Source organism: Dasypus novemcinctus, chromosome 1, assembly GCF_030445035.2.
Source record: "Dasypus novemcinctus isolate mDasNov1 chromosome 1, mDasNov1.1.hap2, whole genome shotgun sequence".
Classification (NCBI taxonomy): Eukaryota; Metazoa; Chordata; class Mammalia; order Cingulata; family Dasypodidae; genus Dasypus; species Dasypus novemcinctus.
In genome coordinates this window covers 102172418-102188801 of record NC_080673.1, presented here as the reverse complement: position 1 = coordinate 102188801, position 16384 = coordinate 102172418, and the positions used below count along the sequence as shown (strand labels likewise).

Sequence of the window (16384 nt, the reverse complement as noted above, 5' to 3'; positions counted from 1 at the left end):
TCCTTCTGCATTCCCACCAGCAGTGGATGAGTGTTCCCCTTTCTTCACATCCTCTCCAGCACTTGTATTCTTCTGTTTTTTTCATAGCTGCCAATCTTATGGGTGTAAGATGGTATCTCATTGTGGTTTTGATTTGCATTTCCCTGATAGCTAGAGATTTGGAACATTTTTTCATGTGCTTTCTTGCCATTTGTATTTCTTCTTCGGAGAAGTGTCTGTTTAAGTCTTTTTCCCATTTTTTAAATGGATTGTTTATCTTTTTATTTTCAAGATGTAGGAGTTCTTTATATATGCAAGTTATAAGTTTCTTATCAGATATATGATTGCCAAATATTTTCTCCCACTGTGTGGGCTCCCTTTTTACTTTCTTGACAAACTCCTTTGAGGTGCAGAAGGCTTTAATTTTGAGGAAGTCCCATTTATCTATTAGTTCTTTTGCTGCTCGTGCTTTTGGTGAGATATTCATAAATCCATTACCTATTACAAGGTCCTGTAGATGTTTCCCTACACTGCTTTCTAAGGTTTTTATGGTCTTGGCTCTTATATTTAGGTCTTTGATCCATCTTGAGTTGATCTTTGTATAAGGTGTGAGATGGTAATCCTCTTTCATTCTTCTACATATGGCTATCCAGTTCTCCAGACACCATTTGTTGAATAGGCCACTCTCTCCCAGTTGAGAGGGTTTGGTGGCTTTATCGAATATTATGTGGTTGTATATGTGAGGTTCTATATCAGAGCTTTCAATTCGATTCCATTGGTCTATATGTCTCTCCTTATGCCAATACCATGCTGTTTTCACCACCGTAGCTTTATAGTATGTTTTGAAGTCAGGTAGTGTGATTCCTCCAATTTCGTTTTTCTTTTTCAGTATGTCTTTGGCTATTCGGGGTCTCTTTCCTTTCCAAATAAATTTCATAGTTAGTTTTTCTAGTTCCTTAAAGAAGGCTGCATTGATTTTTATTGGGATTGCATTGAATGTGTAGATCAATTTTGGTAGGATAGACATCTTAATAATGTTCAGTCTTCCTATCCATGAACAAGGAATAGTCTTCCATTTATTTAGGTCTTCTTTGATTTCCTTGAACAATCTTGTATAGTTCTCAGTGTATAAGTTCTTTACCTCTTTAGTTAAATTTAAGAGTCACATATTTTTGGGTTCAATAGTAAATATGAAAGCTCTTGATTCCAGAATGAAATAAAAATCTGAAATAAAAATAAAATTTCTTGGAGTCACTGTGACACCCTGTGTGCAGCTACAGCCCCTCAATATCAAATAGGTAGTAGATATAGAAAATTAGCACATTTGAAAATAAATGCACGATAATAACTAATTTTTTTTCATGACACATAAAAGATAAAGTGCAAAATGAAAATTTCCTTCTGCTAGTGGGAAAGCAATGGCAAATAGGTGCCAAAGGTTTTATATGTTCACATTATTCAATGATGTAGTTATTCAAACATGGTAGTTAAAAGATTGAAAATAATCTTGTAAATGTGTATCTCTATATGTGTATATACCTCTGTGCTCTGGATGTGTGTGCCATTTCTTTATAATCCATTTTTCATGGTGAGTTCGCAATTGATTCAGTACTATCACTGTACTTCTAGTCACTCTATTAGTTTTAATTACCTTGTACCTCAATTCTTAGTCATTTACAATTGGTAAGACTTAAGCACTTTAATGAGTAAAAATTACAGGCAGTTTTGAGTATGATTCTAGTAATAGTTAAGTTTCCTTTTTAATATCTGAACCTCACTTTTCACATGTAACAGCAAACCTGTTATTTCAGTAGAAAATATATTCACTGCAAGTAAACAGTGTAGTCAATAAAAACAAATTCCCTTTGTTTTATGAAATGGGTGATATTTCCCTTGAGTTACTAAGAAATTCCCTGAAGACATGGATCTTCCCCACTGTCATGGTTTGATATTGGGTGGATCCCAGAAAGCTACATTCTTAAAGTTAATCCAACTGAAGTTGATAGGTGTTCATCCAAGAGACTTAAATCTTTGGGTTTTCCATGTGCCAGCTGGGCCCTTAATCTCAAAGGAGTTGCAACACCTACTCTCCAGTTCACTGGACTCACCCAGGACAACCAACAAGAATGAGATTATAGATAACCAACATTCCAAGCAAATGAGAATGACTACAACTGCAAGCAAGAGGATCTCATCCATCGGCCATATGGGTTCAAGGCAACCCCCCCTTCAATTAAAGGTGGAGTGGACATCACCATCCCAGAATCTTCAGGACAGGTGAATGAACTATGGACTAAAGTAGACTTACTACTATTCTACTATAGACTTATTGTGGTTCTATCAATGGAAGGAATATCATTGATGTGGAGGCAGTGGCCATTGGAAGTTCTGAGACACTGGTGTAATACAGGGGTATTTTTCAGGACTTGGGACTCATCTTGAATGACATTACAATGATAGATACAAAACCATTATATATCTTGCTATAACCTACAGAATTGAGTGGGAGAGACTGAAAACTACAATGTAACCTATAATCCATGCTCAGTGGCAATGTTTCAACATCAATTGCAGTGAATGTACCACACTAATGAAAGATGTTGCTAATATGGGGAAATGTGGGAAGTGTGGGGAGTGGGCCATATGGGAATCCCCTATATATTCTCTGTAACATTTATGTAATCTATGAATATAAGTATCTTTTAGAAAATAAAAAAATGAAAAGACAAAAAAGAATAAAAGTCAATCCATTTCCGTGGGTGTGGACCTATTGTAAGTAGGATATTTTAGTGAGTAGGATCTTGACTTAAGATGTGACCCACAATTCAGGTTGGGTCTTAATCCTCCTACTGGAGTCCTTTAAAAGAATTAAATTCAGTTGAAGAGAAAAAGAAAGCCAAGGGAGCAAGAAGCTAAAAGCAAGGAAAGCCAGAAGAGAAAGGGAAGAACAGCAGATGCTGCCAAGTGTCTTGCAATGTGACAGAGGAGTATAGGATCACCAGCAGCTGTACTTCAGAGAGAAAGCATTGCCTGATGATGCTTTGATTTGGAAATTTTTCTCAGCTTCAAACTGTAAGCTTGAAACTTAATAAATTCCCATTGTTAAAAACTGACCCTTTTCATGGTATCTGAATTTTGGCAGCCTAGTAAACTAGAACATCCCCTTATAAATCTGAGTCTATACAATCTCATGATGTAGTTTTCACCCTAGAACTTTTGAACATTTAATAAGAAGGGAAATACAGGCAGTGGAAATAGAGGTAGAAGTTGATAGCTACATGAGCAAGAGCCCATCACATGTGTGATGGTGGCAAAAATAATGAGAGTTTCCTTCACCAGGCTTCAATGACTAAGAGAAGCAAAGGTACAAAAAGGATATGTAGTCACATGAAATGCCTTTGCTCAATGGGAAAGAGAACTCATAGAATGGTTAAAATGGAAAATTTACTGCTTCCATTACCCAGCTGATGTTCACACTTCCATCTCTCTCTCACTTGGAGTTTAGACATTTGCTTGAGAAGTGTTTTCCAAGAGCACAGGACATTTTTAGGGCAGAGAAATTTTTCTGTACAATACTACAATGATGGAAACATGAAATTATACATTTGTAAAAACCCATACAACTGTGCAACATAAAGAGTGACCCTAAAGTAAACTATGGTCTTTAGTTGATAATAATAACAACAGTAATAATAATAATATATCAATATTGAGTCATGAATTTTTATAAACGTTTCACACTAATGTCAGATGTAATGAATAGGAGAAATTGCCCATAGGTGTGGTGGAGAGTGAGTATATGGAGAGTTCATTCTGTACAATTTTTTGTAAACCCAAAAGTGCTCTAAGAAATTATTTATATTTTTAAAAGCCAAAAAATGTTTTCCCAGCAACTTCTGTTTCTTTTCGAATGAGCCAATGTTTATTTATTGACAGTACTCCTGAAGTGCAGAGTCAATGATGTTGTTTATCTGGTGTTCTATATGTTGAGGGCCTGGGGAAGCCAGAAAGTGGTGGAAGGCAAGGCTTCTGCTTCAAAATGTCAGAACAGTACGGATACTGCAATAGAAAATAAAATATATTAATTGTTTTAACACTCGATATTTGATACTCTTGAATTTTGAGTTCTTCCAGTGGAAGCCTGGCTGAGTTTCCAGACATTTCTTTTCTATCTCTATATATTTATACGCAAACATGTAAAGAGGAATCTCATCCTGGCTCAGGTTTTCTGTAAACATAAGCTCATTCATCATCTTGTAATATAACTTCCTTTTAGACTTCATTTTCTACCAACATCTTCAAAATATCATTTTTTGAAATGCTTAATGCCCAACACATTAATGAAAATAAAATGGTAATGGTTAGTAATAATTTCTTGCTATCTGCAAGATATCTTGCTATCTGCCATGCACTTTGTAGATGCTTTTCATGCATTATCTCATTTAACCTCATCTGAAACAAAAATGCTAAGATGATAAATAAAATTTATTGACTGCTTGGCTCCATATTATTTATATATACATATATGTATCTGTACATTTATGTATATATGCATGTAAGTTTGCATGTGTTCTTGGGAGTCAGACCAGTATAATAGAAAATACATCAGCTTTGCTAAGAAACAGGTCTAAATTTGAATTCTGGCTCTGCTGTTTGATAACTGCATGTCCTTTCTGAGTCTCATTTTTTCCATTCTTTAATTGTGAAATTAAGATTAGACATGAGCATTCATTGGGAATCACATGAGGTAGTGCAAATAAGACAATTTGTATATTAGTGCTGGGTGGATGCCAGGTTCTTGTAAGATTATAAATATAAACATAAATATACTTACTTTCAGATGCAGTGTATACAGTAATACATATATGCAGTTGTTTAAGATACTATTTAAATTGAACACGTCATTAGAAGACTGGAGTTGCAGAAAAAGCATGGATGGTGAGGAAGAAGATGAGGTTTGAATATCTGCTTATTTCTAGTTGTGCCTCATAGCAACACAGGTGACAAAATTCATCGTATTAAGTGATGGTAAAAGTAAATGATAGAGTTTGAAAATTTTATTGTCTTACATTCCTATTTTTCAAAAACAGCATTTTGGACCCTGCCCTTTTACAGTAACTTCATTTTTGTGAAAAATTCTTTGAAAACTGCAAGAAAAAAATCCAACAGTAGTCAGGGATTTTTATGAAAAGTTACTAAGATTTGTAGAGACACAATCCCAATGTAGCTCCACCTCCTCCAGTAAGGAAAGTTCTGGGCATCCTGATCACAATCTAAATCTCCATCCATTGAAGGTCAGCCTGCATTAGGGGCCAGGCAGGGGCTCAATGGTCTGAGGATGCCTGGGCAAGTCTGATCCTCTTTCCTTCCAAGGATGAGTGTCCTCCAGTCAAGAGGCTGCATGACTCTAATCAGTAAGGTTTGTGTAAAGTTACAGAGTTTGTCTTTAGCAAAATAGGCAATGCAAAGCAACTATTCTTCAATTCTCACACTATGATATAAAATGTTCTACATGTAAATGAACTGGTAAGGGAAAAACAAACACACCACTGTTTTTCTCATCCTTCTACATTCTCATAGATATGTCTTAATCTCTGAGCAAAAGAAAACATTTTTCTATATTGGCCTCCCTCCCCACCAAAAAGTAGAAGAAAAGAAATCTACCTCTTTCCAGAGTGAAGCAAGTCAAATCCTTCATTTATTTTTTCAAAAGGTAAGACATGGGTTATTAATGGGTCCAGTGGAAACTTTCTCGCCAAAAAATCAGCCACAAGTTTGGGAACAGAATTTTTACTCTTATAGCCTAAAAAGGGGAAGACATCATTGGTAGATTCAGATGTGGTAAGTACCAGAATTGGAGAGGAAACTCTTTCAAATACAATTTAAATCAAAGTGTGTTAGACAAGCTGCATTTCACAGATTGCATTTCACAGAGGCTAATAAGTGATACTGTGCTTTAATATTCTTTTGCAGCAATTTTACTTTTCTGGTGTTGCTGTGTACTTCCCAATAAAGTAGGGCCCTGTTATTAGCTCTCTCATAGAGAAATTATAGTACAGGCGATTAATGCCCAAGTCATGGATCCAATTTAGCAGTTTTCTAAATTTGGGAAAGAGTATAGACATGAACTATTGCTATGGATTTCTCGGGGCTTACTGGATATTTCAGTTCCTTATCCTGTCACGTGTATAAAAAGAAGCTTTGATATAGGTCCTAGCAACTTTACTGGTACACCAGAAAGTATGTCTCGGGAACTTCATTCTGCATTACTTTTACGTCTAGCTGATTTAGAGACCAAAGTTACATGAGGACTCTTATCTTTGACCACATTAGTCTTTAAAACCTGGTCTTGTCAGATGTTAAACAGAACACGTCCTATGTTCAATAAGAATTCATCCTCTTAAACTTAACTACATACCACCAAAAATTGCCCCTTTCCAAGTGCGTCCAGCCAACAGCAACATAGGGTTCACAGAGAGTTTTTGGGAAGCTGGAGGCACCCCGATAACGACACTTACGCCAAATGCCTCATGACAGCATAATAGAGCCTCAAGCTGGAATGAAAGAAATATTTAGCATTGTAAAAATAGGTTCTCTTGATCAGTCACACTCATGACATATAGTTCACATAATATTATCTTAGATTGTGAGTATGTGGAGGGTAGATTTTATCTTTTGCTTCTTCCTTCTCCTTTCTGCATACATTAGTGCTGTGGTGCTAGGGAATGGGCAGAACATATTTTTGAATGAGGGAATAGATTAATGTATTTGTGTGTACATAACTTTTTCTTATATGTATTAAGGAGGCAAACAACATTATGAATATCTATGAAATGACCTCAAAAAGGATCATTTTTCATCATATATTTATATATTGGTTAACCATTTATTTACTTAGAGATAATTTTAACCTCATACTTAGACCAGGTATTTTGATGGGGAACATGATGTAATGTCAATTACATCATCAAAATTTGTCTTGTCAAATTGATGCTTTCCATTTTAATGTATCCCTATTTTATTGTCCATACCTAAGTTGTACACATTGTAAATTTTACTTTTATCTTCTAAAAATGTATATTGGTTTTACTTCAAACTTCACCTATTATTCTATTATCTCAAAAGACAATCTAGAAGAGCTTATCATCCAGTCATGTTTTAATACATTCCGTATAAAGAAGACAGTGTAGGATTCCACAGGAATGTATATTTATTAATTCTCTGGATTTGAGTATGGTTTAGAAGATCATATCTCTATAGAATTTGTGATTATCAGACAGTTGGTATAATGTAATAAATTAACAATCTAGTCCATGTGAAAATACAAGAAAAAAACAAAATAAAAATAACCTAAGGGGAAAAACTACCATTTTTCAAAAGGTTGGATTCTCTTGGAAGTTCAGTTGTCTGTGAGATATTGTCCCAGACCAAGGCAGCAAAGAGCATTAATCACAGGGTACTTCTCCACAAGCACAAATGCTGCTTGAGCTTACTGTGGAATCTCACCAATAGAGACTGATTGATCTGGGGACTTTGTCAGTAGGTTCTAGAGAATGGTCTGGTGGAACATAGCTGGAAAAACGTTAGACATCACCACTGACGATATTTGTATTTATTCAAAAGTAATATGATGGACACTTCAAAGATGATATAAGCATTTCAAGATTGGAAATAGTGTTTTATTATAACAACACCTAAAATTAATCGAGTGCTTATCACTGCCAGATGGCACTATGCTAAGCATCTTATATGCATGCAGTGCTATGTAATATTATTAAATGTTATGCTTGCAATGCTATGATATATGTATGGTCTTTTAATGCTACTTTACATGCAGGTAATGATATGAGATACGTATGAGTTAAATTTGCTAGATAGTATAAACTTTCAATCCTTTACAAGTTTCAACCCCACACAGATATTTGGTGCCTATTAAGTGCCAGGCACAGTGATGTCTGCTGTGGAATATCATGTAAAGAATTAATACAGTAACTCTCTTTAGGGCATATTATTGATAACAAAACAATATTTTGGTATAATATTGATCATTATCCCTTTCGGTCAAAGTTTGACATGTGAAAAGAAATCTGAATTCATTAAATTTATTAAATATTTAAATATTAAATATTAAAATATTAAAATATTTTTGCTAAGAATATTAAAAATATTAAAATATTTTTGTTAAGAATGTATGCTTCTATGGAATATAAATATGTTCCTATGGTCATGGGGTGTTATCTCAGTGGGTGGAGATCCACACAATAACCGACAAAATATTAAATTCACTTCCTAGGAACCCCTGCTAAAAGAGTGGCAAGAATCTCTGGAGTACATAGGCAGTGCCTAGGAGAAGAGGACAGACCAGTACACCAGGCCCTTGATATTAATGCTGTACTTATGAACCTTGTTCTGGTAAAATTGAAACTTAACCTAGTATTACAGATTGCCTAAAAATTACCACCAGAAACCTCCTTGCTACTCAAATGTGACCTCTCTCTAAGCCAAACTCAGCATACAAGCTCCCTGCTTTCCCCCCGGCATGGGAAATGACTCCCTGGGATGGGCTTCTTGGCACCAAGGGACTTTTACCAAGTACCAATTAGTGATGCATCTGGAAAAAGACCTGAACCAAAAGGGAGAAGTATTAAATACAAATAAGTTTTTATGGCTAAGATATTTCCAACTGCGTTGGGAGGGTACGATGATGCCCATCTCAGGAAGATCTCACTGACTGTCGTAGTAGACAGTGCCTCAGGCAGAGGTGCTTCTGAGAGCTCTAGAGATGTCTGAACACTGTAGGCAGGGCAGACAATCCCTGGAAATTGACACACTGTTAGTGGGCCTTACCCTGGTATGTATGATAACCTATCTCCCCAATGTATCAGAGTTAAACTCATGTATAATTTCCCTATACACGGTTCTTCTTCCCCTTTATTTGAACCTATAAAGAGTACTAGACCTGTTAAATATATGTCCCAGAGACTTAAATCTTCATCTCTTCATATGTCAGTTAAGCCCTGAATCTCAGCAGGGTTGCAACCAACACCTATTCTCCAGTTCATCAGACTCACCCAGGACAACTAATAAAAGGATGATGATGGACAATGCCCATCCCAAAAAAACAGACAGCATCTACAAGTGCAAACAAGAGAAGTTCCATCCATCTATTCCATGTGATATAAGCCCCTTCTCAATTGGAAGCAGAATGGATACCACTATCACAAAATCCTCAAGACTGAAGAATAAACACACACAAGGGGGAATGCAACTATGGACCAAAGTAGACTAATTGTTATTCTAATAATGGAAGAATTTATTACAGTGATATAAAGACAGTGGTCACCAGAGGTTCTGAAAGGAGGGAGAGGGAAGAATATGTGTAACATGGGGCATTTTGGAGACAGTGGAATTTTTTTGCATGATATTGCAGTGACACATACAGGCCATTACCATCTTGTCAAAACCTATAAAACTGTGCAGTGCAGAGTTGTAAACCCTAATGTAAACAATAGACTATAGTGAGTAGAAATGTTTCAATATGAGTTCATCTATTGTAACAAATGTACCATATTAATGAAAGATGTTAAAAATATTTTAACAAAAAGGGAAAGTGTGAGAGAGGGAGGAGGGAGGTATATGGGAATTTGCTATATTTTTATGTAACTTTTATGCAATCTAAAACATCTTTAAAAATAAAGATAAATTTCAAAAAATAATGTGGGAAAAATCAAATTTTCTCAGTTTGAGAATAGAATTTCTAATGTTGATATTTCCTTCAATTTGAATTTTTGCTATAATTTAATAAAAAATAAATTAATAATGGCTTAATATTGGGTAAACTCTAAAGGGAAACTCTGACTTGAGACTTGTTTGGTAAGGTGATGGAATGGAAGATTCTTTATAATAATGATCAAAGTAATCATAGGTAAGAATAAGGAGACAGAATATCACAATTCATCATTTTACAAAGTCATACTTACACATAATTTTTATATTCTGTTGCTTAAAAACATATCCTTGATTAGCAGAGCATGAATCAAGGTATGTCAAGGTACATACCTCAGTGTCAAACCGACCAATAGCTTCAAATGAAAAGTCCACTCCACCCCCGGTCATTTCCTTCAGCACCTCATGGATAGGTTTCTTGAAGTCCTGAGGGTTGATGCACTCAGTGGCCCCCAGCTCTTTGGCTGTTGCAAATTTGCCTTTGTTGATATCCACCCCAATGATCCTGGCCGCTCCAGCTGCCTTACAGCCGATGACCGTAGACAAACCGACTCCTCCAAGGCCAAACACGGCACAGGTGGAGCCCGGGGTGACCTGTAATTTCAGAAAAGACAAGAATGTATTAAGTAATGATTAGAAAAAGTTTAAGCTGGATAAAGTACCAACTGTTTGCCATTTTCAAGAATTACTTGGACTCCCAGGTCAAAACTGCTTAAGTATCAACAGCCTGTTCATATCAGAAAAACTGGTGAATTTCTTTAATACATGATTTCAAGTCTTTTGGAAACCAGATTCTACCCATAATTACACCCCAAATTCTATAGAATATTCCAACGCTCTTATAGTAGCTTGGGGGGAATGCTATCTCTTAATTTAGAGTAATGAATCATGATTCCTGGGGGAAAATGTTTCTGACAGTCCAAGTGTATCTGGCATTTTCTCCTGTGGTCATGCCTACTTTGGCAACGTTGACTGCAGACCCATAACCAGTAGAAAATCCACAGCCAATGAGGCAGACTTTCTCCAGTGGGGCAGCTGCATCAATCTTGACCACTGAGATCTCATCCACCACTGTGTACTCAGAGAAGGTGCTGGTGTTGATGAAGTGGTGGATGGGCTTCCCTCTGCAGGTGAACCTGGTGGTGCCATCCTGCATGGTTCCCCCAGGAATGGATATTCTGGTCAGTGTAACACAGAGACAGGGGCAAAAGGGCATGAGACAGGAGTTTACCTGATGTGCAAACTCATTGGTTCTACATGCAAAATATCAGAAACCTACTTCATTTTCTCGCACTGGTTGCCTTCTGGGTTTTCACAAACAACACATTTTCCACACTGGGGAGTAAACAGTGGGATAACTTTATCACCTGGAAGGAGATAAAGCAAATCCTTTTTCAATTTCTACGCAAGAATTAATAAACCAAGAACTTTTAAGCATAGGTGTATATATTACAGGCATATGTCTTAGAAAGATCTCCCAAGAAATTGAATGAATTCACTACTATGTCACTGCCTGTCAGTTTGTTTCTTTATGGGCCAAAGATTTTAAAAAATGCAAATATGGAAAACAACATGAATTTGTATTATTTCCACTGTATGGATAATTATCTATTATCATGTCTAAATCTCTACTGGTGCTTTATACCCTCCATCTCATTTAAACCTTAGTTAATTAAACCTTAAGTTTTCTCACTGAAAGCTTTAATATAAATTTTAGAAGCATTTTGATCATCATATTGTATTCTGATATTTTGAAATAGTTTGGGCTACAGTAATATTGATTTTGGAGCATCACGATTTATAAAATCACTTGCTTGGGAAGCACCTGTGGTTCAATCAGTTGGGCTCCCATCTACCATATGGGAGGCCCTGGGTTCATGTCCTGGGGCCTCCTTGTGAAGGCAGGCTGGCCTACATGCTGTGGAGAGCTGCTCGGCGTGCAAGCACTGCAGAGAACTGACACAGCAAGGTGATGCAAAAAAAGGGAGACGGGCAAAAATGCAGAAGAGCACGCAGCAGACACAGAGAGCAGATAGCAAGCAAGCTGCAAGGGAGGGGGATAAATAAAAAATAAATACAGGCACAGAAGAACACATAGCAAACGGACACAGACAGCAGACAGCATGCAAAAAAAAAAAAAGCCGCAGGTGGGGGGATAAAAAAAATCACTTGCTTCGCTTTACTATGAAGTAAATGTTTATTTTTTATTTGGTACTTTAAAAAGGAATACTAAAAACAATGGGACACAGAAGAATTTTTGGAGAAATTTTCTCTGACTACCTCAATCTTTCCTAAAGCAGGTAATTTCGTGTAGAATAAGTTACCCTCACTTAAATGGATGGAGGCTATGAACTTAATTTGTGAATTATCTCTTTTATCCCTTTATGGGGGAGGCAGGGTGTTTAACTGCTCAGGTAAATATTTGGTAAAGGGAGAAATGTATCTATTGGCTAAAGAGACTTTTTAAACACCATTTTTTAAAAAATTATCCATGCTACCCATTCAATATTATCAAAATAATGATTGGACCATTTTATTTAATAGATAATCTTTAGGTAGAAATGATAACATGAATATTTCCTCTCGTATCCACCCCTTATCTGTAAAATATCCATCTTTATTAATACACAATATAATTAGGATAAAGTAAATGCTAAAAATAAAATATTTAATCGATAATTTGAAAATCAATTTTTAGCTCTGGTTAAAGGTAATAAAAGAGACACAATTCTGGCAGGATTCTTTTTGCCAGGTCTCCTCCCTCTGGTCTGTTTCATTTGTTCCATGTTCAAGAAGGGAGGCCACGTAGGAAGAGGAGTCAGTGGACAGGTTCCAGTGCTGGACATAAAAAATACCATGATGATTTCACCAGAGCCTCACAGCCCCATCCTGTGAACTCAGCAAACCACAATTACCATACACTAACCCATATATTGTTATCTTTATGTTCTCTTGTCTCATGTAGATTTTTGTTGTCTCACTTGTGGTTCTGTTTTGGACCCTGAAGGTAGACATTGCTCAGGAATACTAGGATGGCAGTTAGAGTATGAACCCCAGGAGGCAGTTACTCTGTCTCCTTTGCTCCAGTATCCCCAGGATCTACCCTGGAGCCTGACATGTAGTGGGAACTTCACAAGCCACTTGAAGAAAGAGAATGCAGAGATCAGGCCTGTGTGCCTGGACACAAGAAGGACATGAGGCAGGGAAAGAAAACAAGCCATGTGCAGTCCCAGCTCCACCATGTGCTGCTTCTGGGACCTCGGGCAGGTCTTTTATCTCTCCCTGCCTCAGTTTCCTCACCCAGGATAGATGACCTTGGGGGACCTGAACTGGGACACAATCCCTGAGTGTGACTCCTGTACCTGGTTTGACTGTAGTCACCCCTTCGCCAATGCTCTCCACGATACCAGCTCCCTCATGACCTAAGATCACAGGAAGTGGTTTGACAAGGGTCCCAGTAACCACATGAGCATCTGAGTGACAGATCCCTGTGACCACCATCTGCCAGGGAAAGGGGAAATAATTTCATTCAGAAAAATGTATCACCCCCAGAAAGTCTTAATGCATCTAAGTCCCTGAAGTCAGGCATATTTTACCAGAATTTTGCCAATTCCTACTCTTCCTAAATAAAAAATTCAAATTAGTCCTGAGATTATTCAGTCTAAACTAGACCTGTACTTTCCTTTCTAGCATTAGACAAGCTGGTATAATCTGCAAAAAATTGTTTCTGTATATACAATAATCATGCTCTCTGCAGAAGTAGACATTGTTAACAAGATAAAAATAGGTCTTTATAAGCTAACATCAACTGTTCATTGATTTTCAAATTTTGCTACATATCCTTTTGCACTGTATTTCTGTACAAACTAATTGTTTTATATTTCTCAAGATTATACTCTACATTTTTAATGGAATTACTTTGATCACTAAAAAATTTAATAATGTATTTATATCTTTTCATGACAACCAATATAATTCCATAACAATGATTATCATGGGTTTTTTTTTTTAAAGTCTCCCCTCAATAGATTTTTGGTTCTTTCCACTTTTAACTTACTTTGATTTTTAAAACTTACAAATTCAATAGAGTTAGAAAAGGAAGTTTCACCTTAATACGAACTTCATAGGCCTTGGGGAGCGCAACCTCCACCTCCTCAATGGAAAAAGGTTTGTTTAGCTCCCAAAGTACAGCTGCTTTGCATTTTATCACCTGGAAAATCAAACACAAGATAATACTTGTTCTCCCAATCTTCAAGTCAGGGATTTTTTCTTTCCGTCTTTGTACTGCAACATTTTGCCCCCTGTGCAATACAAACCTCTGTCATATAGAAATGAACAAGTTCTGGCAAGGGAAATAATAAAAATCATTTTTTAAACCATGTAAAGCAATAATAATTGAAGCAGAATGAACTATAATCAACACTGAGATACTGTTGAATGTGTTTATCAAGGTCGTTTTTGCATTTCATTTTTCTCTATATATAGATATATAGAGAGAGATATATTATAATGCTGTCTTGCAATGAGTTGTTGTCCCACAATTTTTAGTTTGTACATGAAATTATGTGTCACTGTTATTTCATTGACATTGCAGACATTTATCTATTTACATAAAACCTACTCCCTTCTTGACCAAATTTATGCTTTTTCCAAAGCAATCTGAATTTGTGATAACAGGAAATATTTGTCTTCTGCCTAGGGAAAGTTTTGCCTCACTGTTCCCCTGCTTGCCTCTTTCTTTGATGCTTTCTTTCCTAGACTTTATGTGTGCTCTTCTTTGCATTACTTCTTTGGAGCATAGCTTAAGCAAATCTGCTTTATTTTCTGAGTTATCTGTAGCAAAACCTTCCAGAATACGTTTGAACCGAAAGTGCGCAGGTTTAAGCTAGAAGATATAAAATACAAATACATACTCTCATATGACTGCATATATAATTTAAAATCAGGAGAGCTATACTTGTGTAGGAATTTCTAGCTCAGAGAGCTTAACCATAGATATTCTTCAAAAGAAGAAATAAACAAATATTTTCAATGTTTGGGAAAGCTCTTAAAACCTGTTTGAATTAGGCAAAGTCTGCACAGGTAAGAGTACTTTTTAAGTAAAATATTGACATGTCTACAAATATGAAATCAACAATATGATTAATATTTGTTCCTTTGAAATTTATTCCCATTATTTATTTTTCAAATACTTCCAATTTTCAGGCTTTTTGCTTTGGCCAGTGCCCAAATAAACAGGAGGACTTGGAATATGTGCCCTGAGGGCAGTAGGTCCTGAGTGTTGGTGCCTCTGCGGTGTCAAGCTCATTGTGGCCTGTTCGGAATTCTCCATACTTGATCTTTAAAGCTTACAGAGATGCTACCAGGGTGGAACCTTTAAATTCTGACCTTTACAGATGAAAATATTGAGACTTAAATTGCTCCAGTCAGAAATCTAGCTGTCCCAAGAATTTAAGATGTATCCGTCCTTACCTTTTCATTGTCATATAACTGACTTAAATTATGGTCTCTGAATATGAAGATAATTTCTCGACTAAAAGCATTTCTAATTTACGTTTACAAATTAGTTATGATATACTTATACAAACTATCATTCTGACTAGTGCACATTTACTTAAAGGAAGGAGAGAAATCTTAATAGGTACATATGATGTATATTCTAGTAAGATAAATGGGAATAGCCCATTTCCATTACAGTTTAGGATTCTTTGCATATTGTCTCATAATTTTATATTTCATTATATGTTGTTTTGAATTTAGGTAAGAATATAAATCATTCATTCAAGATTGTACTGTTTATTATATAATAACAGTAAATTTTATTTATAAAAGAGAAAATACTTCCAAAGTAAATGCCTTTTGCTTACTTTTCCTGCTGTGCTCATGTTGTTTCTATCTTCTCAATGGACAGGAAACTGATGAAATCTTGTGGACTTCTTTCCTGTTTCAGGACACAAAGCAGGTACAGTCTTAAATACTTGGTATGCATTTGTTAACACCTGGTTCTACACATGATCTGGGGTCTTTAAGCCCCACCCACCAGTTAAGTCACAGACCAGGTTGAATATTTATGAAAGCACTCTGTACCATTATTAAAAACTAAATTTGATTTGCAATATGCCTTATTCAGATATTGCATGTTGATTTCATTAGGTTAAATATTTCCACACACAAATTCTAATCACACTCTTTCTTTATTCTACATGTTTCTACTTCCCCAATCCCACAAGCATAGTTCAGAGTTCTAGTTTCTCCTTGTCTGCACTAAACTCCAACTTCCAATGCATTTGTTGCAGTTAGATAGGGAGAGTAATGGAACAGGACAGATGAGGCAGGGCAGAGAGAGCTACCAACCTGAGGAAGGTGCTTGATTCAGCAGTCTCTTCTTCAGAGTAGAGGAGTTTTACTCTGCTCTTCTCAATTCCAGTGAGCACTGAGTGAGCAGGTCCTTTTCTCAGGCAGTGATCCAAAGATAATTGAATTTTTGATGGCAAAGATAATTGATGGACTTTACCCAGTCCAAGAGGCATCTGGAGCAGAGGCCATATTCATGACCTTTGGCCCATGCAGACCATGTTTCTTTGTGGTATGTGAACAAGGACAAATTCTTGACCTGGATTGTGTCTTAGTTTCCTTCGGTCTAAGCTGAGAATGAATAATAACACCCACTTCATAGTAC

At 36.3% G+C, this 16384-nt stretch overlaps 1 protein-coding gene across 1 annotated transcript; it reads right to left on the bottom strand.

The window, feature by feature from the left end:
* Positions 1-1663: 1663 nt before the first annotated feature.
* LOC101419653 (all-trans-retinol dehydrogenase [NAD(+)] ADH1B-like) lies at positions 1664-16180 on the bottom strand. Its single transcript, XM_058294956.2, has 10 exons — positions 16060-16180; positions 15573-15646; positions 13814-13915; positions 13068-13206; positions 10985-11072; positions 10664-10883; positions 10039-10299; positions 6398-6533; positions 5644-5782; positions 1664-4038 (listed from the first exon to the last, which is right to left on the bottom strand). The coding sequence occupies exons 2-10, from the start codon at positions 15588-15590 to the stop codon at positions 4014-4016; spliced, it is 1128 nt and encodes a 375-aa protein (XP_058150939.1). The 5' UTR covers positions 15591-15646; positions 16060-16180; the 3' UTR covers positions 1664-4013.
* Between the last annotated feature and the right edge of the window lie 204 nt (positions 16181-16384).